General features: G+C 35.8%; 3 protein-coding genes across 10 annotated transcripts in view; 2 read left to right on the top strand and 1 right to left on the bottom strand.

The window, feature by feature from the left end:
- gapvd1 (GTPase activating protein and VPS9 domains 1) overlaps window positions 1–14,711 on the bottom strand; it is a 43,280-nt gene extending 28,569 nt beyond the window's left edge. For 6 of the 8 annotated variants that reach the window (XM_084138661.1, XM_084138664.1, XM_084138663.1 and 3 more), the window contains exons 1-2: window positions 14,555–14,697; window positions 2,753–2,957 (exon numbers count right to left, since the gene is read on the bottom strand). In XM_084138661.1, the coding sequence (XP_083994787.1) occupies window positions 2,753–2,937 (185 nt within the window). In that variant the 5' untranslated portion in view covers window positions 2,938–2,957; window positions 14,555–14,697. Of the gene's footprint in view, window positions 1–2,752; window positions 2,958–8,003; window positions 8,147–14,554 lie in introns of those variants that run through there. The other 2 variants (XM_084138666.1, XM_084138662.1) reach the window with 2 other exon arrangements.
- Window positions 1–25,093, top strand: part of LOC311065815 (DLA class I histocompatibility antigen, A9/A9 alpha chain-like) — a 484,454-nt gene that overhangs the window by 378,916 nt on the left and 80,445 nt on the right. The window lies entirely within an intron of this gene.
- Window positions 18,667–24,022, top strand: hpdb (4-hydroxyphenylpyruvate dioxygenase b). The gene is made up of 14 exons (XM_084086534.1): window positions 18,667–18,753; window positions 18,861–18,887; window positions 19,099–19,161; window positions 19,604–19,708; window positions 19,841–19,883; window positions 19,977–20,059; window positions 20,380–20,469; window positions 21,017–21,120; window positions 21,242–21,319; window positions 22,421–22,583; window positions 22,660–22,731; window positions 22,886–23,008; window positions 23,207–23,323; window positions 23,493–24,022. The coding sequence occupies exons 1-14, from the start codon at window positions 18,751–18,753 to the stop codon at window positions 23,601–23,603; spliced, it is 1,182 nt and encodes a 393-aa protein (XP_083942660.1). The 5' UTR covers window positions 18,667–18,750; the 3' UTR covers window positions 23,604–24,022.

The raw sequence follows: 25,093 nt of genomic DNA, 5'->3' as shown, positions 1-25,093 counted from the left end.
TACTTGCCGTGTCAAAATGTTCACTGGCCCCACCACAAAAAGAAATAAATAATTAAATTATAATAGTTATTGTTTTCATTGTGTCAGAACCTGTGGTGAAAATCAAGTTTTTAATGTTGTTTATCCATGTGGTGTTTTTGATATGCTATAAGACAAACCATGTGAAAATTTCCAAGCACCATTGCAGAGTATTTTCTCTTTAAAAATGCATAGATCTAAAGACGTGGTTTAGCGAAATTGCGGTTTGAAATCGCTGGTGTTTCTTACATCACAAACTACCTTGTAACCAATCACGTCAACGTGCCGGCGGGCTTTAGCATATCATCAACTATGACTGCTCTGAAGAAGGGGAGTCTCAAGAGAAGCCAAGTTATCCCGGTATATTTTTCTGTTGATATGAAAAATTGGGTACTTTTAGCAAAACAGCGTGTGAATTATGTATATGATGTATTTTACAATGTTATGATGAACTATAATATGCCTCTCTCCACTGACGTGCTGAGTTTCAAAGGATACTGATTGTTAGAAGGCAGCTGTCTGACTCTGAGGTGGCGAACGGGAACATGGTTTGTGTAACATTAGCAAAACATTATTAGCTGTTTGATAACAGTCAAGCAAAAGGCTAATTATATGAATTACCGTTATGTGTCAGACTTTGTAAAGAGCGATACCATTTTGCAGTGTTTACCTCAGTAAGTTGACCGAGCGAGTGGATCTCTGAGCTGAGTGAGTGAGTGAAGGCGGGACTAATTAATTAGCATACTCATGGATCCGCGTATACTAAATGAAGCAAGGGTGTACAGTTACATACAAGCTATTTAAAGACATGAAGACATTTTTTTCACAGGAAAAAATATTTAAATGTGTCATTTTGGTGATCAAAGACGAGTTTTAAGGGATAAAATTATTGGCTTCAGGGGGACTATAAGACATAACCGACTGTGTTTATGAGGATACTCTCCAAGATGGGCATTTTAAATCTTGAATTTGTCTGTTCAAGTGCAAGACGACGTGAAAGAGAACTCAATTCAGTAGGGATGTCCCGATACCACTTTTTGCAGAACGAGTCCGATACCGATACTTTCATTTTTGGTACTCGTCGATACTGATACCGTAACCGATCCCTGAATTTTCACTGCATTTGTAATTTTTAAATGTATTAGTAGATAAACCAAAAGAATATAAATCATATTAGTTGGCTTAATTTGTTCATCAAATATATATTTCTTTCAGTTATTTTCATGCTTAATTAAGCCTGCTAAAATGCATTGTATGAGCTTCTGTTACGGTCACTGTTCATTCTATTGCTCTATCATATCTTATCTTTCATTTAATAGCACAGCACATATTTAGAGCTGCTTCAGCAGGGCTCAGTGCTGAGGATCGGGTCAGCAGTTCAAATGTTTGTCAAAACCAGTGAAATATCAATTATTTAATCCAATTTTGATACTACAACAAAAACTACCAACCTAATTAATGTGAATTTAAAACAAGTAAGCAGTCAGTAACAAAATAAGAACAAACAATCAAATTACACATAGGACAAATAAATACAATAGAACAAAGAAAGGATACAAATGAAATAAACTGTTTTTAGAGTTTTTCAAGTAGATCTAACAGGTACAGAAATTTGAATAAAGTAATCAAATGTGGAAAAAAAGCATATTCATTACTGTATAAATTATATATAGATAGATATTTTTGTAAAGTTGAAAAGGGTAGCCTATTTAGTCAAAAGCAATGAGTATTTCTTTGTCCTTTGTTTGATTAACATTAAAATACAGAAACAGGTTTATCAAACTGCTGCCCCTTTAAGACCGAACGCACGGACCGCATTTGAACATGGCTACGTTCATTTGAGATATAACCGACTTTGTTTACTATAGGATACTCGCCAAGACGGGCGTTATTACATAATATTGTGTGAATTCGTCCGTACAAGCGCAAGACGTGAAAGACAATTTAATTCAGTATTCACGCACTGAGATGCAGGTTTGCGGGGCGCGCGCTTTGGATGTTTGCGTTCATGGAACTTCTTGACCTGCACACGTCCTGTAATAATGTAGGGAACCACTCGTTATAGGCTACTTAAATCAGGTAACAGTTCATGTTTTACTTTACTTTACTTTACTTTACCCTACAGTATTCACGCACTGACTGAGATTTCTGGGTGTGCGCTTCATGAGTGTGCACGCACAAAACTCCTCTCACAGCGCATGAGTATGATCGAACTGACTCAGCACCTTTTTTTTTAAGAGCGAGTCATTTATTCACCCTCATGATTTTCCAAACCAAAACTTTGTTTCTTCCATGTAACACAAAAGTAGAACTACTAGAGAATGTACAGGCCTCTCTCTTCCATATAATGAAAGTGAATGGAAAACCAAGCTGTTTTATTTGAAAAAAAAGTGTCCGGAACATTCTTCATTTATTTTTTTCTGTTCCGCAAAAAAAAGACCCTAATGTTATTCCAAAGCTGTATGAGTTTGAGTAAAAGATGACAAATCTTTCTAACGAAGTCTAAAATGATGAAAGACATAAAAGAAAGTATTAGTCAATCAGATGTCAGAATTTGCCAAGCCAAAACACTCATTTGGCTCTTTCCTCAGCCACCTACCACAGAGATAATCTGCAATGTGATCTTAGTGATTCTTCCAGTTCAGTTAACCAGGTAATCAGGTAATGAGTCATGAAAGAAAATAACAAGGAGAGTCTCCTGGTTTTACTGGTCTGGAGTGCACAGTGCAGTCACCTGGTTAGGATTAGGCGGTCGAGGTTGATCCTTTGTTGTTTGGCAATCCAGGCTGCGCGGTAGAGCCTCTCTGCTGTCTTTAGCACTTCATTGTTGAGGCGCTGGATGAGCTGCTTCTCTGATGCCACGTACAGCCGTTCCTGCTTCAGGTGGTGGGCCAGAGTGTGAATGTCTGGCTTCACCATCGTTCAGCTCAGCCACGGCGCTGCAGATAGACAGCAAAACAAGTAGGCTAAAGTAGAAGTATTGAAAGAATTATGTCACCAGAATATTATGTAAATTCAATACAAGAGATGGGCAAACTATGAGTAACAAATCTGAGCAGTATAAACCACGCTATAGCAGACTTATTTATAATGTATTACTGTTGTTAATAGTAATGTGAAGCTGTTTTTGATCTGATGACAGATTTCTAATTCATGTAATAAATAATCATACCTTGTAGTTGCATACATCAAGTCTCAAATAAAGAAAATAAAATGAGAAGAACTTTTCATTTATGAACATTACTTCACTAAGCAATGGAAAAAATAAGTAATGCATCAATGTATTTTTGGGACACATTTTTCTTCTAAATTAATAACACGGTTACCATGATAAAAAAAAATAAAAAAATTACTCATTCCATGAGTTTTTTGGTTTTACCACCCACCCCGATGGGAAACTGACATAAACTTGAGGAACGGTTTTCAAAAGGGGTTCAGAGACAATACTGATCAAAACGCAATAGACTTCAGTTGGAGCCGATGCCATAATTAATTAGACATGAATTAAAAAAAGAGGCTGTGAGTGACAGAAGAACAGACAGTCTAGAATAGTTATTCTAGTCAACTGAATGAGATCTGTCTGTTGTTCAAGACAAAATACATCAAGTTGACTAGAATAAATCTACTAGACATTTTGCATTGACCTGGATAAAAGTTTCCACAGACAGTTCTCTAAATATGTCATTGTGTATTAAGTTAAAATGTAATGTGACACGTCTAACTTTCAGTAAACTGTGTTTAACAGTTTGGAGGGTTTTTTTAAACTAAAAATTTGGTCACACTTTAGGTTAGGGTTCAATTCTCACTATTACCTAGTTGCTTATTAGCATGCTTATTACTAGGATATTGGCTGTTTATTAGTACTTATAAATCACATATTAATGCCATAGACTGCATGACCATATTATACATCCTTTAATCCAATACCTAAACTTAACAACTACCTTACTAACTATTAATAAGCAGTAATTAGGAGTTTATTGAGGCAAAAGTCATAGTTAATAGTGAGTATTGGACTCTAATTTAAAGTGTGACCAAACATTTGTATAAAGAGCTAGGCTATGTTAAAATGCATGTCTAATGCAAAAGTATGATGGACAGGACATTTTCATTCACATCAAATAAAGCTATTTTGGCCAAGGTTCTCAGGCCGAACAATAGGGATTTTTCCCCGTTGTCTCAGTTGTTCACATTTATACTTGCACTGAAAAAACACATTTATATTTTTAATTAAACATTGTTTACTTGCCAAATCTAGTGTGGATGTGTCACACACTAGGACTGGGTGATATGGATCTCTGTATTTTTTTGGCTGAATGGAGATGCACGATATACATCCCAGTATTTGGATAACATATAAGGCATGTCTCATGTTTTGGACAATTTGGATTATGCACTTTCCCCTCAACAGCTCACTCCGTGTCCTCTGCAATTTTTCAAAACCGCTCGTATTATCAAACTATTGTATATCGATAAACTGTATTGCCTCATCCTATATCATTTATAAAAATATATTGATATATCATACAAACTCAATATACTGCCCAGCCCTATGTCAAACCAGTCATCACTGGAATAAGAGGTATAATTACTTCTGGGAAGTAAGCAGAAGTATTTATCCTGCAGCAGGTTTGGTTCCTTTGGAGTGTAGTGTCACTACAACATCTAACCCTAACTTGTCCCAACAAGGATTCAGTAATACACCCCCATTATAACAGCTGGACCGCACATCTCAATATTACACATACCTTATGTGCCAAAAGCACGTGGGGCCTATTATGAAAGTAAAATCACTAGAGATAAAGTCAATAAACAGAGCTGCTGAATAGCGCAAATCCAACTGTGTAAGACAAACAATCAGGCTTAAACAGGAAGACTGCTCTATTTCCTCTGAGACAGGAGAGAATAGAGCAATTTTCGTACAGGGAACTTATGAGACTATAAACACGGGCATACAGCATAAAAAAAATGCACAAATTTTATAAGGTCCAAAGGGCATGCTGAAGTAAAGCATTTTTTAATTACTTCACCTTTTTAACCCAGAGTCAGCACACAGCAATGGCAACTACGCACTTAGCTTCGATGCGTTTCATTTAACCCCATGAAACTGCCGTAAAAAGAAGCAAGGCATGAAATGCATCATTTCTGCTTATTGGTTTTGTGTGCAAAACTGATGCCATGCACAAACTCTGCCATAATCTTTGACCAAAATCATTCTACACCAATGCAGCTAAGAGTATTAAGGACTTTACAACCGTTAAATCCATTAATAATCCATTGTTAAATCATTCACTAACATAATGACTAACAATGCAAAGACCACATAAAATGCTGTCTTTTAGACAGTATCCTTCCCCAGTTATCACAGCCTGAACACAAACTATTCAGAAAAAAAACAAAGACATGCTCTTTGCATGCAATTTGCTTTTGGTCACCAATGTATTTTAGGGCCCAGTTCAAACTACATTTCTAATGTTGCTGAAATACAAAATCCATCATATATAAGTGAAAGATAATGTACAGTCAGTTACCCTACAAATAAGCTCAAAATAATACAGTGAAGGACCAATCAGAGTGAAGTGTTCCAGAGCTATAAAAAAATAAATATGTAAATCAGTCAATGTTGTTAACTAAAACTATTAAAAAAATGTTTCTGATAATTGAAAACAAGATGATAAAATATAAATATTAAATCTAAACTAGATTTTCAGAACTAGATAAACAGAAATGTAGCCTTGGCAACTAACTGAAATAAATACAAATAAGTACTAAAATTACTAATACTTTTAATTCAATTTCAGTAAAGCTAAAAAAAAGAAGAAAAAAAAGACTAATTCACAAAACAAAATTATTAAAATTTAAATGGTAAGACTTTACAATAAGGTCTCATTTGTTAACATTATAGTTAATGCATTAAATAACATTAACAAAGTGTAATAAATGCTGTAAAAATGTGTTGCGCGTTGTTAAAGTTAGTAAATAAAAACATTCACATTTATGTTAGTTCACAGTGCATTAACTATGTTAACCAATAAAAATTCTGATCTTAAAAATGCTGTAGTAGATTGAGATTACCAGCCAGACCTGCAGGCACTTTGTTTTATGAATGGCCAAAAAAACAATATGTAAATCACATTAGTCGCCTTCGCCTTCTCACATAGTGGAGGGATGTAGACAAACAGAAAGCACATGCAAACATTCAAACGAGAGAAAATGCAGAAAATTCTAATAATTTCATGGACCGTTCCTGAGACACAAAGAGGTCTTTGTAAAGCACGGTTACACAGGAGAACGTGGGATGAAGAGCAGCCCCGAGATGCCCTCGATTGAGCCGGGCCCCTGCGCATCCGTGTAGCGGCCCACAAATACACAGAGCGGAATATCAGTACATCCGCGGAGGCCTCTTGTACCACTCACTCCTGAATCAGCTCAACCTCTTGTCATCCTGCCAAATAAAGCACATCAATGCGCTCACTGTGTTTTGTGGTTGAATGCAGAGGTATGTGAAGATTTAGCCTTGGGGGCAGAGGAAAAGGCCACCCTTTCACTTACTTTCTACTTCTATTCTGAGAAAGTTTAAGGTAGCTGTATTGGCTTTTGTGCTTTACTGTAAGTGTCAATAAGCTTATAAATAGCAAAGGCATGTGCTGTGTTACACTGAGTACGCATTAAATAAGCTTATCAAAGAAAATCTATGAATCAAAGCAAACAACTAGGTCTACTTTTCTAAAGATCTAAACTTGGCCATATGGTATCAGATGGTAATAGCAAGATACTTTTAAGTATATTATCATTCAAAAGTTTGGGGTCAGTAAGATTTTTCTTTTTAAGACCTTACACATAGGCCTATTTATAATGTTAACTTATAAAAGAATTATATTTCAAATGAATGCTGCTCTTTAGCTTTTTTGTTGTATTTTTCCATTTAAAAAAATCTGCATAAAAAATGATTTCAAAAACATTCATACAGACAAACTTTTCTAAGAAAATCTATATTTTTTAAATGTTTTATGACAAAAATATTTTATAATTTAGGCTAACCTCCAGTACAGAAACAGTGATAGGAATGCTGCTTAGATAGATAGCAAGATGCATCATTAAAATAAATAGTATCTCTATTTTGAACTATGTTTTGAAGACAGTAATGGCATCTCTTATTTATAATTCTTTATTAAAGGGATAGTTTACTCTAAAATTAAAATTAAGTCATAAATAACTCAGCCTGGTGTTGTTCTAATGCCGTACGCCCTTCTTTTTTTTTATGGACCTCAGAGAAGAAGGCATGGATTGTATTTCGGGTCACGTTTTTGTATCTTGACTTCTCACAATTTGTGTGCCTTTTGTGTGCTATTCAGCCGGACATTTAATTTACATGAGTACTTCGTTTTCATTTTATGGTGAACTATCCCTTTAAGATTGACTTTTATAGTTTAATCATTTATTTTAAACCAGTAAAAAAACAAATCTAAAAAAAAAATTAAGAATTATTTGATTAATTGTGCAAACAGAAATGAAACTAAAGGTTTCCAAATATCTATCATCAAAATGGTCCCATTTTTCTCACACTAAACATATTAGACAAAACATCTTGCAGCCATGCAGTGAAGGAAAGTATAAACTGGACCATAATAGGACCACAGAGAACTAAAAAGAGGCATTTTAACTAACACGCTGCTTTTCTTGCACTGCCAAATTTCTGGTACAGGAAGTTGAAGCAGCCAAGAATATTTTCAAGACGCAGTCACCCTATTTCGATGATCAAAAATATCAACAAAGCATCAAAGGATCTATGAAAAATGGAAACGTTTCACACCTTACACAAAAGGACACAGGCTGAGATAAATAAGTTAGTATGCAGCAGTGTTTCTAACGTCCCAGGGATGTTAGGTGGTAAGCATTAAGATAAGACACACTGCAATCCTCTGACTCAACGTCAGCAGCAATAAATTCACAAGCAACTCAAACCCAAAGATTAGTCTACTTACACTTTTTTCAGGTTTTGGACTGCAGCCGATGCTGTTTTTAGCAACACATAGAAAGGCACACTTTCTAAAAGCATTGGGAACAGGAGGAAGGTCCTTTTTTCAGTTCCTCTGTTCTCAAGAGCAGCATTTGGATTAGATCTGACAGCATTTGATCAGGTAGAGCAGACTCAGTCACTCTGAGGAGGAATGGAGAGAGAGATGGATGTGTGCTTAGTGTATTCTTATGCAAGAGAACAAAAATGTCAAAACGTATTCAAGAAAATAGGCCAGGGGACTAAAGTAGGGATGTACAGATAACTTTTTTAAAGGTCAAGTACAAATACCAATAAATTATTTTGGGGTACTTGCTGATATATCAGTACTGCCATATCAATTACAGTCCAATGCTGTTACAGTTACAGTTCACTAGGCTACAATTTTCTTGTGATTAAATGACTGATCTCGCTTTCATTTGATTGAAGAGCATGTACGGATTGAGCAAGCCGACGGCACTCGAATGCACACACACAGTACACTAACTTGGCATTAGACTTGGTGTCTTCCTAGTCTAAAGACATCAACCTTTCTCAAAACTTGTTAAACTCAAAACTGTACTTTTTATTTATTTATTTTTTTTAACTTTTGACAAAAATATTCTTTGAATATAATTGTTATTTTACCATGTCAATTCATTGTATGCAAATTTACTCAGATTCCTGATCTAATTTTAGCTGATTAAATCATTTTATATATTAATTTGAATTTGAACAAATTTATTAATATTCAAAAGTTTGGGATCGGGAAGAGTTTTTAATGTTTTTCATTTTTAAAGTCTCTTAAACACACAAGAGCTGTATTTATTTGATAAAAAAATACAGTAAAATAGTAGTACCGTGAAATATTATTAATATTTTAAATAACTGTTTTCTACTTCAATATACTTGAAAATTTTATTTATTCCTATGATGGCAAAGCAGAACTTCCACCAGTCATTACTACAGGCTTTATAATCCTTCAAAAATCATTCTAATATGCTGATTTGGTGCTCAAATGTTTTTTTTTGTTTGGTTTTTTTTTATAATTATCAAATGTTGTTTTGTAGTGTTTGTTATAAATGATTTATCCGTTTTTTGTTTTGTTTTTTTTGGGGGGGGGGGGGGGGGGGCGGCAACAGGGAAGAAAAGATAAGAGCCACTTCTGTTTCATGCAACCTTCAACAATACTTAATATTTAATAGGGCTGCACAATTAATCGCAATGAAACCACATGCGATTTTGGCAAAGGCTGCGATTATTTTACGCGCAGCTTGTCAGAGCAGTGCGGCTGCTCCATCTCAACGCCAGAGGGCGCTCTAAAGCAGACACGCCAAATACGCCCTGCGCAGAAGTAGATAACACGCATCATTCCAGGAAATCCCTATTGGCCATCATTGCTGTACCTTAATAAACAGAAGATTGAAACGCTTTGATTGATTAAACATGACTTATAAACACACGACTGCCTTATTCTGGTGTAAGAAGCCACATCATCTCACATAAGGATGCTCAACTGTCGTTATGAAGTGAGTTTGGAGTAAAAGCATGTTATTAAATGTCTTTTGTTGGACAAGAGGTTCATAAATGCTTATATATATATATATATATATATATATATATAATAAATAACATATAACAACATATAATAACATAATAAAATGATTACTTTTGAGTACCTGAGCACCAGAAACGAGTACACAGTTGTAACAATCCAAAGTTGTAAATCAATGACAAAAAAAACAACAAAAAAAACAAACTCTGTTAGGGAACATTTACATCAGTAATTTTATAACACTGGTATTCAAAGCATAACTCTCAGGTTAGGTTGGTGCCTTAACGAGGATCCGTTTTTCATTTCTTCTTCCTCTTTGCATCTGGTTGAATCATTGCTCTCAGTGCCCTTAAAGCACAGCATTAAGAAGCTCTGCGGGATATGAATCACAGGCTGGATGCAACATTACGCACTTTCACATGTTTACTACAATGCACAAGACCAAACCACTCATGAGAGAAATTACCCACACATTAAGCAACGAATGCAGTCTGACTCTGCAATGGACAGTATTGTGGAGTGACTGAGCAGATGAGAAATCCAGAGTGGAAGTATACAATTTTCAATTTCATGGCAATTATGAGCACAAAGAGACATCTAAGAAATAGAGGCAGCTAATGTGACTAGCAGGGGATGTGATGTGGAGTGGGATACTCTTTCAGTGGCCAAGCATCCCAACCACATTTCCATTTACAAATACATAAATGTGCACGCAAAGAGATAACACTTGGTCAGTGGAGCCCTACTGAAAGCCTTTTTAAGGTGTTCAGATCTGCATTTTTCCGCTTCTACTGGTATCTAACTGACCACTGAAAATCCCATAACCAAGCACAAAGTCTCTCTGAGAAATCTATTTCATTGCACCAGCCTGGTGTACATGAGTGTGGGAGTACTGTGCGGAAATGTCTCCAACCCAGGATGCTTTCTGCTCTCTTTAGAGAATGTGAAACAATATCTCTGTGGTTCACAAAAATAGTGTACCAAGCAAAGCAGACATCTTTGAAATCTCACAAAAAAAGTCACAAGAACATCAAGGATCTAAGACACACCTGTGCATGCCATTACATGGAAACAAAATTACACCTCAGAAAAATTGACTGTTGATGGAATAGCGAGCCAAAAATAGCATGCCTGCCAATAACCAAGTGACCAATCAAAACAAACAGAAGTTCACACACAGATGACATAGCCTAAGCCTCCTGAGAATGACAAATTCAAGCGGCTCTCAGAAACAGTCATAAAACTTCTTGTGTTGTAGATAGAGAAGTTGTTGACAGATCTGAAAAATGTGGTCATGTACGGAAAGAGGAGGCCAACAAATGATTCCTCAAAAATAAAGAAATACAGCAAATATTCCACTCCCCTAAAACTGTGTTTAAAAGTATTTCCGAAGTGGGCATTCATTAAGTCCATTTCACTATTTTTTCTTTATTTTAGCATACAACTGTCATATAAAATCCAGTAAAAGTATTTCAATTACCATCAAGAAAATGTATTTTGGAATAGATATAACCTAAAACAATAAAGTTGCACCAATTAGGCTACATGACTATAACTGTTATTGCCTGTTAAATAACTGTTAAAACAGTTTTTTGTTTGTTTTTTTATATCTGAAAGGCTATCAGTCATTTACTGGTTATCAGCCATATAAAATAATTATTCCATATCTGTATCTGACAGAATTTAATAGGTGCATTCTTATTTAAAGTCATCATAGAGCTGCACGATTAATCGTTAAACGATCACAATCTCGATTCAAACACCCACACAATCTTATTCCTAGATGATTCGGGATTGATCGCAGCAAACATTCAAATCTGCGTTGGTGCTGCCGCTGACCCAGAAAGAGCAGTTGTCATGTATAGGTATGAAAGAGCTTCACAAACAGTCTTTTCAACCACACACATTATCATTATTTCTGTTTTACAATAATTCAAATTACACAGAAGTCCTGAGATAAAAGTTAATAGTTTGGATATAAACACTGATGTCTATGGTAGAGATCAAAATAGAGTAAATTACCTTTTAAAAGTAACTTTGACTTTAACTTTGGTTAAACAAGTATGGGCTGCATCAGAAATCTCTTGAGTAGGCACTTAGCCTATTTAGAATAAATAATTACTTCACAACCGCTAACAAAGTAGGCCTATGTTCTATATCACATGAGTGTGCGTAGTATGAATGTAATCCAGATGTACTACATTCACCATGCTGTCATTAATTAAGGTGCCGGCACCATCACTTGCATTTAACTTAAAATATGTGCTTTTGTAAAATAATGAAAACAATCAGGATGCGCTTTTTGCCGTCTTGGTCTCAGTCACATCACAAAACAAACTGAAACTCAGTGTATACTTGCCTCACAGACATGAGAATTAAATCTATAGAAAGCTTGAAATATCTAGGCTACTTTTAAGCAGCTAGGCGTGTCCACTAATGCGGAGATGACGAGTCAGCATTCATGACTTAGGCCTAATCTCTACTGCCAAAAACACAGAAAACATTATCAATAAATTATTAAAATGTTTAGACAGTCTCTTTCTGTATTTTCAAGACAAACTCATAATCATTAAGTTTGCCGATGCGCTGTTGAAAGCTTTATGTGTGCGTTTGAGCGCTGATTAGGCTATGTAATATATAGGCAATTAAAGGCTCATTATGGCTTATTAATACAAAAGCGTGATTAGTCAACTAATCGATTAAATGACGAGGGCAGCCCTAGATTCTCAATTTATCCAGAATCACATAGGCCTAGTCATCATAAATATAAATAAATAGTTCTGGAACCATTGCACCAAACTGAAATAAACAACTGTTAAATCTCAGAAGAAGCTGAATCACATGCTAATATGTTTACAAGCACATGATGTTCATGAATTGTCAGTTTTCTCAGTTTTGCCAAATACCAACAGCAAGGCGCCAATAAAAATATGCTAAGGGCCCCTCTGAAATTACTATATGTGTCAGTGCACTCTCTCTCACTCATGATCACACACACACACACACTATCTGGAGCTTCACACTTCCTAACTCCTGACCCTGCTGAAAACACATCCTGCTTGACCTCAGCATCACCTCAACAGTTTGTACATTGCCTCAGTCACATGACAGAAAACTGCAGCCTGTTAAAAATGCGAAACATCCCACTAACGCTGAAATGGTTCATCAGGACACAGAACTTCAATATAAGGACATTTGGTAGAGGTAGGAGTAAATTGGCATCACGAAACATCCTTATTGAGCATTCAAGACAATAGTGAAAGGAGGTGTTGAGATATGAGCCCCACTAAAATAGATAATGCATCAAATAAACTCCAGTCTGTTACTCAAAGAGCACCGCTAACCTAATGTCACAGCTCTGGCATGTGTTGAGGAGATGCAATGGGAGGAGCTTCATACCCTCAATATGAGGCTACATAAGGACAGCCAAACAGTTGGGGGATGAACCAGATCAGAAAAGCAGTCCGTAATGTGCCAGCCACACACAGCTGACTGACTGATTAGAAAACAAGAGCATTCTAGGATTTGGCAGTTGCCTAAAAGACCGGCAGCGCGTGTTTGAGCAAGCAAGCCGTATGGATTACAGTTTCCCCTCCCCTGAAATTACCCAAAAACCCATTCAAATCTTTTTGGGACGATTTCCATAGGCAATTAAAGTTGCAATGAAATGGACGTAGCAACAGATATTTTCTTCTGTACTGTGACTTACATCCAAGTGATAAGGATTATCGAAAAAGAAAAAAATATAGGGTGGGACTTGGTTCAATGCATCAAATGTTGAATGGATTTTGACATGGGTATTGCACTCAAAAATGAATGTGATCTTGCAGTCAATTGTGGAGGGACTAAATTATTGGTGAAGTCCTGCATAGATCACTAGAGAGAAGTCTGTAATTTTCACTAGAAGATCAAGTTATGGCAATTACAAATTACAAAATTAAACAAGCACGGAAGAATTGTTCACAATAAGATCTATAAAATGCATTTTAAAAAAGATGGGGTGAAATTCATGCCGGCTTTTAGAAATATACAAACTGAGCAATGTCTGTATAAAACAAACTAACGTTAAATATAAACTTCTTGCTTAATGAACTGTTGTATAAAGCGACATCAAACTCGCAATAGTGCTACTGGTCTCATTAACAGTTGAATCACATCAGTTCCCACTCCTGCTCCTGCCATTTTGTTTTTTTATCCATTTATTTTTATTTTAACATAGTTTTTAAATGAAGTGTTATTTTTCTTACATTTTATCATTTCTATGTAAAGCACGGCAAATTACCATTGTGTAAAAATGTGCTAACTAAACCTACCTTTAGGGGTAGTTAGGTCACTTATTTCTGGAAATAAGTGACCAGTATGAAAACCCTAGAATTTAGAGATTTGCTGCAAACAACACTGTCGCAGGTGTGCATGGCTGAACATTTGTCATCCATCATCACAGAAAATAATTTTTCACAATAATATTAACAATGGGAAATGTCTATAACGTCAGTCACATAAGAGCCATCTGTAAACACAGAGATATAGCAGCGCGTGATCTAATAACGCGAGTGACAACAGAACAAAACATCGGCTGCAAATACATGTGGAATTCACATTGAAAGGAAATTATTCAAACGGGCCTTACACTGTCAAATACAACACTGTAGTTGGCATTAACACACCAGTGACTGTCAATGAGAAGTGCATGACAACAACAAAAGCTGCAAGAGTCGGTGTGTCAGCGACCAAAAGCAAAAGAATCATCGTGTTTTATAGCGCAACAATAAATGAAATACCTCGCTTAGCGCTTTGAAATCTACAGTCAGGTAACAATATGCCAAGAAATCGAAATATGTTCCTGAAAGCTTAGATTGGCAAAAAACGAGGTTAAAAAACAAAAAGTGACAACATGACCGAGACAAGCAGGCCAACAAGCAGCTAACGCTCAGCTCGCTAAAGTGTCACATTAACCAGCTCGAGACAGCGTACAACAGACTTACCGACTAATTTGAGGGCTGGGAATTACGTTTTAAATTCAGTCGCGACGGGTACGGGTCGGTTTTACAGTCGAGTTCTCGTTACAGTCCTCCCAAGGTCCTAGCTGCGAATGAAAGAGATAAAAAAAAGTCCTCCGTCGTGAGATTTTCTCCTCCCTTTAGCAACAGCCACAGCGCACAGCTGTCATCAAACGGGGACGCGCGCCGTGCGCATGCGCAGTTCAAACCTGCGCAGACCTGCAGCGTATGGAACTTTTTTTGAGTGTGTTTTTCGTTTTGTATTTACAGTGGGTTTTCCATCACTGTTTTCTTTTAACATTACATAAAAACTATTTATACATTTAACTACTTTAGAGAGTTAAGGATTGACTGGGAACTCGATGTTCAATGAGAACAATAAAATGACAAATGTATTTTGGATAATAAATTGTTTGATCAGCAGGTGTCGCTGCCAGCATTTGATTATAGAACAATCGAAGATTATGCACTATTTTATGGTGTGTTGTGGAACATTTAGTTATATTTTCTTTTTTAATCTTTCAGATATGACTGCCTTTCTGTTGATGTTGCAGTAATAACAATAATTGCTCTTAAATTGCAGAGGTGTGCCGTCTGTGCCTGTATGTATAATAATAAGAACTGTTATAGGACCAATTTGAATAGAAACTTTGTAATTGAAATGCATAACTTGAAAAACTAATGAAATGCAATGAACACATAAGTTTAAATGAAACTGCACATATATGCAAATACAAATACAATACAGATGAATAGCATTCATTTCTTTATTACTGACAATATGACAAAATACATCCAATCGTTAATATCACATATATAATGACATGTGCAAAGTGAATGTGAACAAATTAATAAAATCTAAATTATTATAAGCTTATGTGCTTGATACAACTTTGAAAATCATAAACAACAAAATAACATTTTGCCAATCACAATTTGAATTTTTTTTCAATGTACAAAACATTACATATGCCTTACTGTTCATTTGATTAATACAGTTTGACAGAACTAAAATACATAGATTAGGATCCTGTATATGATCAATAAGTTTTGACAACATTTTTTTTACTTTGCTTTAACTCATCAAAATAAGTAAAGCAATTTTCAACTTTTTTTACAAGTTATACAAGATTCAACTCATGTTTTAAGTCAGTTTAATGTAATTTAAGTTGAAATGACTTAAACATCCAAGTTGATTGTACTTAAAAATTTAATGCAGCAACTTTTTTTTACAGTGATGAAATGTGATACATTATAGCACACAGGTGATAAAATAAAAAAGATTGAGAGAGTTTAATTTAATCTGTACCTCATCCTGTATATTTTGTCGCAATGTCTTAGTAATCAGCATTATACATTCTATTCATCTCCTCGGTGCATCTATTTTTTTCTTTGAGATTCATTTAGTAGGATTTTTCTTGGTTGTCTTCAATAATTCCATGGACAAACAACACGGAATAGCACAGAAGAGAAAACTTGTGCTCCACAGCTCTCTCCGCAGCTGTTCATATTGAATCATCTTATCTTGTGATCTCTATCATTGATTCTGAAAGTACAGAATGATGCTGGTGTCTCCTCTGATGGTATGTTAATGACCTTTTCCAGCAATAGTATTTGGGTCGCAGACCTCTCTAGAATGCTGGCTTACCAATGCGAGTCCTGCTTCGCAAAGCCTTCTTGACTTTCTGTGCAGGAGGTAGAGAAGGAGGCAACGGCTCAGGAGGATGACTTCTCAGCAACGTTGGAGCGCTGTTATTGGAGGCGGTCTCAGCACCCCAGCCCCCTAGTGGCTCTGAATTGGAGCGGGGCCCAAGGGAAAGAGGTAGGCAAGTTTTAGGTGTGATAGTGGTCATTGTGCGGTTGAGCACTCGTCTCCTAGATGTTCCCAGGGGAGGCATGCTGGGAGGTCTCTGTTTCTTGGTCTCCATGGGATCGACTGTGTGGTTTCTGGGAAGCGCAGTGGGAGTTGTGCGAGCCAGTGCTTGGGTTCTCAGGCGGGTCTCCAGGCCGCAGAGCGCCTGCTCCGTGTAGCTTTGCATGTCGCAGCGAAGCTGAGCGAGCTCCTCTCTCAGATCCTTCTTTAATGTCTCGACGTTCAACAATATCTCCTCCAACAAGACTACACATAATTCCTCACCTCTCTCCTTCTTATTCTCCCCAGTCATTTGCTCTTCTACAGTCTCTTTCTGGACCGCCTGATCCGCTGCGTTCTCCTCAGATGAGCTGATCTCAACTGTGTGTGTTGGTTCATTATGTTCCTTCTTGCTCTTCTCCAGTTCCTTGATTTGGTTTACAACATCCATTATGCCCATGCGCTGATCCAAACCGGCCTGCGTCCTGATCTGACTCCTCACCAAAGAGAAGACTGAATGGATTCTAGCCTCCTTTTCTTTACCTGTAACCGCCTCTGCTGCTTCATTCTTCTCCTCCATTTCTTCATGAACAGCAGGATCATGTTCCTCAGCTTCAACCTGCATGTTTGCTTCCTCCTTCTCTCTGTCATCTCGGCTTCTCCTCTTTTGCAACCACTTCTGCACAATGGCTGGGTTTTCTGCTGTCTGCTCATTCATGATGCTCGGCTTTCTTTGATCTTTTCTTCACTTTTCTTCGCTCTTCATGCCTGTTTTATAATCTTTTTATAGCTTGTCTCATGATTTATTATCTCTTTGTTGTTTCTTCGTTCTACTCTGATCTCTCTTATGACTTGCGCTGAGATCACATTGAGCTAAGAGAGACCAACGGCGCTGTATTTCCCCTGAGAACTGTATCTGTCCAATCAGCGTCGGCTACAGACTGTCACTGTTCTCTCGAGAAACATACCTCATGTGCATCAACATCTTTCCCCTAAACGCTCACATATGCTCATTTGCATTTCAGCTACTGCCAGACTACAGCTCAAATATCTGCCCTCAGTAGGTTTGTACTTCTGAGAACACATAAGAGTTTCACACTTACATCAGATGGATTCATAGTAACAGTAGCACTGTGATCACAAATCAGTAAAGAGTTTTTTTTTTTTTTTTCTGGGCCACACAAATTTTACTTTATTTCCAAACAAAAAACTGATGTAAATACTTTATGAGAGCTCCTCATAAGATGCTGAATTTATAATAAACATTATATATATATATATATATATATATATATATATATATATATATATATATATATATAAAGCAAATTATTTTAATGTTTTAGTTATTTGCGTTTACGCTTTTATCCAAAGCCACTTATAAAAGTAATAATTAAAAGTTACATCATACCTGATATGACTGTCCTCAGCATCAACATTGTCACTGCTAATGATGTCCCCAGTCGGTTATAAGCATTTTGCTATTTAAAAGGGGGGAGCGGGGGCTGTTACACTAAACGTTATGTTTACCTTCATGATGCATTTTATAGTTAGAAGGGGAGTGACAGAGAGGAGTTAGAGTTTTCTGTGTCAGTATGACAATGCAGTTCTTTAAAATCATTTAGGCCTACATTAATTGTTTCCATACTGAAATTTAACTAACACGAGTAGCTATAAATTAATTTATAATACAATTTATAATAACTTAATTAGTTTTACTGTATAATGAAATAGGATACGAATGCACATTTTAAAAAAATGGGAATTAATAGTAAGTTTAACCTAACTTTTACAATTCTACCTCAGAGAGAAAAACATGCATCAATCTTCATGACTCCTGAACTCAATCGTTTCACATAGTCATACTCGCACTGAAAACTACAAACGCAACTCAATAGCCAATAGGGTTGAAGGACCGTGTTCCTCCTCTTTTGCACGGAGACAAACATTCTAAAGTTACAAAAAACAAAACCTCACTCAAAAACCGCAGCATGTCTTTTAAAACGGACAGAAATCCAAAGATCGATTATTCTGTTGTACACTTGACTGGTTTTGTATTTTTAGAGTTGCTTCATAGACATAGTTTTAAAACCATAATAATTATATATTATAAAGTATGTTATATTATAGATTATAATAGTGTATCAATCTGTAAAATAGTAGGCTAGCTTTTCCAACAGCAGAGCATCATGCAGTGCCGCTCTCGTCCTCTATGGGCGGAGTTTCACACACAGCACTACAAATTCACATCTGGAGCATCTGCACTCACCACATCACCTCATTTCTGACTCTGACCCAAGAAGAAGGTGTCTGCAAGAACCACTAAAAGATGGTAAAAAAACCTTGATTTTTAAGACATTTTAAGATTTTGATGCATTTGATTTGCTAACTGACCAAACAATTCAAACAAGCCTAAATTTCTCATTTATTTTTCTACAGACATCCTACACTGACAAAGGTGAAAAGGTATGATAGCATTATACATGCATGCTTTAAGAAATATGTCCTCTTTCTCCTAATGTACTGATATTTTACTGCCACCTGCATGCTGAACTTTGTTCTGATTCTGATTTTACTTGTAGGCTACATCATTATACTCTTCAGACTCTAGATTAATTCTGCTTATAGAATAGAAGGTTAGTACATCACAGTCGTTTCTGCTTTTATATGTCAACAGCACAAGCAGGGCAGGTTTGTCTGCTTCGACCACATCACTTTCTGGGTTGGAAATGCCAAACAGGTAATTCTTTAACACCATAAGTTTGTAGATTTAGTTTGTTTTATTGAATATTAGAGGAGGTGTCCAGTAGGGAGATGCTATTGGCTCTTTTCAGGGGTGGAGGCAATAAGCTTGCAGATGCAGAGACCACCATCCTCCACTCACTAATTTCTTCCATATTGAGACTTTTTGGGCACTTCTGTGATTTCCCCAGTAGATGGAGCCATTATCATACTACACATGTTGAAAAAACAAAAACAAAAGATCTTTCACTTTGAAGATTCAGTGCATAGTTTGTTTCATTTAGCCTATATGAATGTTCAAAATGTATACACCGATATAGATATAGATATCATTTTATTACCCATATTCTTTTAACTTTATTTTTTTGTGATGAATTTGTTCAGATCTCCCCATCTTGTCATTTTCTCTGTTTTCCTCTCTGTGCTGTGATGCATCTCAGGCGGCATCTTATTACTGTAATAAACTGGGGTTTGAGCCCTTGGCGTATCGTGGGCTGGAGACAGGCAGTCGTGATGTTGTGTCTCACGCGGTGAAACAGGGGAAGGTGAGAGTCAGGTTGTGTCCATCCTCTTCATTCCTTATGCATTGTGAAGCCTGGCCAGTTTGATCTGCTTTTTTTTCAGAATTTTAAAAAGCCACATAGAAGTGTTCGCTGATCAATGTTTTCTATACCCAGATTGTTTATGTCTTCACCTCTGCCTTGAATCCTGGTAATAAAGGTAAGACTGATAAATGAGTATTGTCGTTTTTGATATTTGATTATCTTTAAAACAACATCCCGTACTGTATAATATGTCTTTTTCCTTGAACAGAGATAGGAGATCACTTGGTGAAACATGGAGATGGTGTTAAAGATGTAGCTTTCACTGTAGAGAGCTGTGACTTCCTGGTAGAGGTAAATGCTCACTGTAAAACATCAATAAGTTTTGACAACATATGTTTTTACATTGCTTTAACTCATCAAAATAAGTTAAGCAATTTGCAACATTTTTTATGAGTTAAGCAACACATTTTTTAAGTCAGTTACATTTTTGGTGAAATGATTTAAATATCCAAGTTGATTGTACTTAAAAATTTAAGGCAGCAACTTTTTTTTTCTTTTTTTCTTTTCTTTTTACAGTGCTTATGGTTTTCTCTCATGTTCTATCTGTTAAAAAAAACACCTGGGAATAATTTGCAGTAATCACTCATAGGTTTATTATTTTTTTCTTGCAGAAAGCAAGAGAACGAGGTGCCATTATCGTTAAAGAGCCTCATGTTGTTGAGGATAAGTTTGGCTCTGTGAAGCTGGCAGTACTTCAGACAGTATGTATAATCTCATGTGTTTATATAAGTTTAAAATATAAATTAATACTTTTATTGAGCAAGGATGCATTAAATTGGCCAAAAGTTACAGTAAAGACATTTATAATTTTACAATTGATTTATATTTCAAATAAATGCTAGTCATTTGAACTTTCTATTCATCAAATAATCCTGAAAAAAGTTTCACGATTTCCATAAAACTATACAACATTGATAATAATAATAAAATGTTTATTGAGCACCAAATCAGCATATTAGAATGATTTCTGAAGGATCATGCAAGACTAGAAGTAATGATGCTGAAAATTCAGCTTTGCCATCATTGATTACATTTCTGTTATTTTAAATTGTAATTATATTTCACAGTATTCTAGTTTTACTGTATATTTGATCAAATAACTTCAGCCTTGTTGAGCATAAGAGACTTCTTTCAAAAAATTTTTTTTAAATCCTACCAACTGTAGTGTGTGTGCATATACTGTACAAATATATTAAAATCTTTAAACTTTTTGTCCCACTTCCACTCTGATTCCTCTTATTGTTTTAGTATGGTGACACCACTCATACTCTTATAGAGCGAACAGGATATAATGGGCTCTTCCTCCCAGGATTCCATGCTCCTCTGTTCTGTGACCCTTTCTTGGCAAAACTGTGAGTGTGTTTATGTGTCCTTCTCTTCTTATATAAGAGGTCCATATCTCCGATCATGCCTGGATGGATTATTATATCCTTGTCCTTTTCTTTGTCTCTTAACGTGATTGTTCTTTCACAGGCCAAGCGGGAAGCTGGACTTCATTGACCATGTGGTTGGAAATCAGTCAGACAATGAAATGGTGCCAATAGTAGATTGGTAAAAAACTTTAACTTATTTCAGCTGCATAATTGTGAACAGGCAGACAGCATCAGACCTCTGAGCCAGGGTTGTCAAGACTGAAAAGCACAAAAGAAGTCACGAGGGGTACTAGCTTAGAACATCGCAAGTCTTTGGGGGGAAACTCCCTATCCGTCCCATCCAGTCAGAATACAACGAGAGCCCTTCCCCAGTGATCAGCAGTGTGTCTCCATGGTGAGGATGGAGTAAAGACAGAAAGGAAAGATCAGAAGAGACTCAGAGACAGCAGATGGGGTGGTTGCATTTCAGTCTGTGGTAGTGGACGACTGAATATTATGCAAGAAAACTCCTTAGCAAGTATGACTCAGCAAAATTACTTTTCAAAGATCTGAGACACCATCTGGAGACAGTTAGACACAGTGGGGAGGGGGAAAAGAGGGTGTTGAGGGGTGGGAATAGAAGAATTATCTAAACCAGACCCCGTCCCATCATGTCCAGCTCTTGTTAAAACACTGCACAAATAAAACCAAACTCATTTTTTCTTGATTTCCAGTGCAAACATCTAAACATTCTTAAATAAGATACATTTACTTGAGAAGCAAAATGACTTAAGATACTAAAATAGTTTATGCTTAAAACAAAATTTTTAAAAAAAGTATGTCAATGGGGAAAGAAAAAGAAACATTTTTTTTGTTGTTGTTGCTTTTGTAACCATTAACTCTTTTAAATTGAATACATTTTTAAGAAAACAAGACTTTCTATTTTAAGTAATTCCATCTCAATTAAGATTTTTTTTTTTTAAATATATATTTGTAATGGAAAAACAAGACACAAATATTAAGTAAGAAAATCTGTGAATATAGATTAATTATAAAACAAAATATCTAATTTTGTTTTTAAAATGAAAATGCATTTGTTTCTAAAGGAAGAAAATGCATCCCACAAATAGGCCTAAAAACCTCATATGACTTCTTTAACCTTATATGATCTCTCCAAAAGTATTTATAATCATTTGGCAGATCATAAATTGTGACTTGCGTTTTTTTGTTTTGTTTTTTGCCCATGCTTTTCACATCAAGATCACTGTGTTAAACTGACCTGTAATGCATTTGTATGAAGGTATCAGAGGAACCTGCTGTTCCACAGATTCTGGTCTGTAGACGACAAGCAGTTACAGACTGAATACAGTGCGCTGCGCTCCATAGTGGTGGCCAACTATGAAGAAACTGTGAAAATGCCGATCAATGAACCAGCCATGGGAAAGCGCAAATCCCAGATCCAGGCACGTATTACAGACATGACATCTACTGTACTTTCATCTATCCATCCATTCATTTGACTATCTTTTCTCTTTTTAGGAGTATGTGGAGTACTATGGTGGCCCAGGGGTTCAACACATTGCCATGAACACCTCTGACATCATTACAGCAGTGAGTAAAAAAAAGCTTTTCATCCAAGGTTTTACAACATTGATACAGAGATAAAATACATTTGTAGAGTGAAAAGGGTTGGAATTGTTCTTTGTGAAAGCTGAAAAGTTTTACTTTAGGTATGTATATTACATTGACATGGATATGTTTTCAGATCCGTAACCTAAAGGAACGTGGAATGGAGTTCATGTCAGTGCCTGACACTTATTACCAGCGGCTCAAGGAGAATCTGAAGCTTTCCAAAGTCAAAATTGCTGAGGACATGAGCATACTGGAGGTACAATACAATAATCAAAGTGTTTATCAGCTTACTATCAGAAAAGTGAAACAATGCAGAGTTTACATTTTAAATATGTTCTTTTAGTTGAAGGAAATGCAGCAAAGAGTTATTGGCCACCTGATAGTCATTTTAAATTTAAATTTATTTAACAGGTCTGAAGCAGAATGTGAAAATAATGTGGCATTGTTTATACAGGAACTTAAAATCTTGGTCGATTATGATGACAACGGCTACTTGCTCCAGATCTTCACTAAACCAGTACAGGACAGACCCACCGTGTTTCTAGAGGTCATCCAGAGACACAACCATCAAGTAAGACTGCTTTTATAAATCTCAGAATATAGCAAATATTTCAGAAATAATTTCAGAACATACATTCATATTTAAATTTGCAATGAATTGATCAAATCTATTGTTCGGAAATGTCTCCTAAATGTATAGATATAGTGCATTAATAACAGAAAATCCTCTACTTTTTCAGGGTTTTGGTGCTGGAAATTTCAAATCTTTGTTTGAGGCTATTGAAGCTGACCAGAATGCCAGAGGAAACCTTACCATCCTTACACCCAATGGCACATCCGAGAAACTCTGAATAGGCTATTCATAGTAAATGCATGGTAGCCTACATATTGAAATATGCACAGCACAATTTGCTTTGTTATATTATTGATGTTTTTCAAGTATGGGTCATTATATGTATGAAATATGTACCCACGTGTTTCTTTGCAAACAGACACTTTTGACCCTGTGTGGAAAGAAATGGAATCATGAACATTTCCACCACAGTATCACCACATCTCAAATTATGTTTTATGTTTACCAGCATACTGTGGTGGAAATAAATGATGGCCTAGTGGAAATTATTTTTTGTAATGAAATGTCCTTCGTCTTGCCAAGGCTAATTTCATTGTTAGCATTTTATGTATCACTTCACTGATGCATAATTTTACAAAATTACAGCTTGATTGGAAATGAAGCGCAATAATAAAAAATAAAAAAATCATTTTCATGAAAATAGCCTTGATTTTTCTTTGTTTCACGTCTTATTTTTCGTCTTGAATTCTTAACTGACTGCCTCCTTGGAAAACAAGCACACTAGCCTAAAAACTTTTTGGCCAACATATTGTGGTGGAAATAACGCCGCTGCAAGGACGCAGTAATTTACGTTAAAACATAAATAAAGTCAGTATACGACCAAAAATATATTTAGAGCGCTCGCTTAGCATGCGAAAGGTAGAGGGATCGATGCCCGCATTCTCCAATGACATTTTTCCTTGCGTCAAAAATAGTCAAAGAATAAAAAGTACAATGTAAAGGCTTTACAAAGCTAAACAGTGTTCAGCGGATAGCCGACTAACTGAGGCACCCATTTTTGAAGCATAAAACAAAAACTAAAATTAGTGAAATTAATTCAAAAACATATAATTTTTGTCTTTACATTTAGTCTATAAAGTTTGATAGTAGGCAGAAAATAAAAACATTTATTTGGAAAAATACACGTTTTTATTTTTATTTATATTTCACAATAAAACTCATGAAAGAATATTTAACTTGAATCCAATTCATACCTTCCAACAATAAACATGATGAAAATTAAATTTAACCAGTGATGGCCTATTGCTCTGAACATTTTCCAAATCTACACATGCAGAATATAAAATCTGAGTTTCTGGAGATGACATTAACTGCTTGTGTATTTTCATGTTAAACTGTCATTGAAAAATGTCTGCGAAGGTCAGGAATATGTTATGTCCTTGTGAATTAAAAATCCGTATTCCTAAAAGACTGCCCTAGTGAAAAATAAATATGCTAAAATGTATTTGAAATATATTTATTCTATGCCAAGTATACTACATATACATCTACATATTTATGTACTTAATATAAATACCCTGCAATTGTACTTTTAGTATACTAAATTGGTTTACTTTAAGTCTGCTAAATTGGAACAACTTTGTACTTAATGCACTTTAGTTATCCAGAAATAGTGCTGAGGTCCAACTAAAGATATACCTAAGTATCTTTGATTGTGTTTGATACTTTAGGTACTTTAAATATCTTACATTTAAAGACTGATACAGA

This window comes from Abramis brama (assembly GCF_963993115.1).
Source record: "Abramis brama genome assembly, chromosome: 16".
NCBI classification, from domain to species: Eukaryota; Metazoa; Chordata; class Actinopteri; order Cypriniformes; family Leuciscidae; genus Abramis; species Abramis brama.
This window is presented reverse-complemented; position numbering and strand designations above follow the sequence as displayed.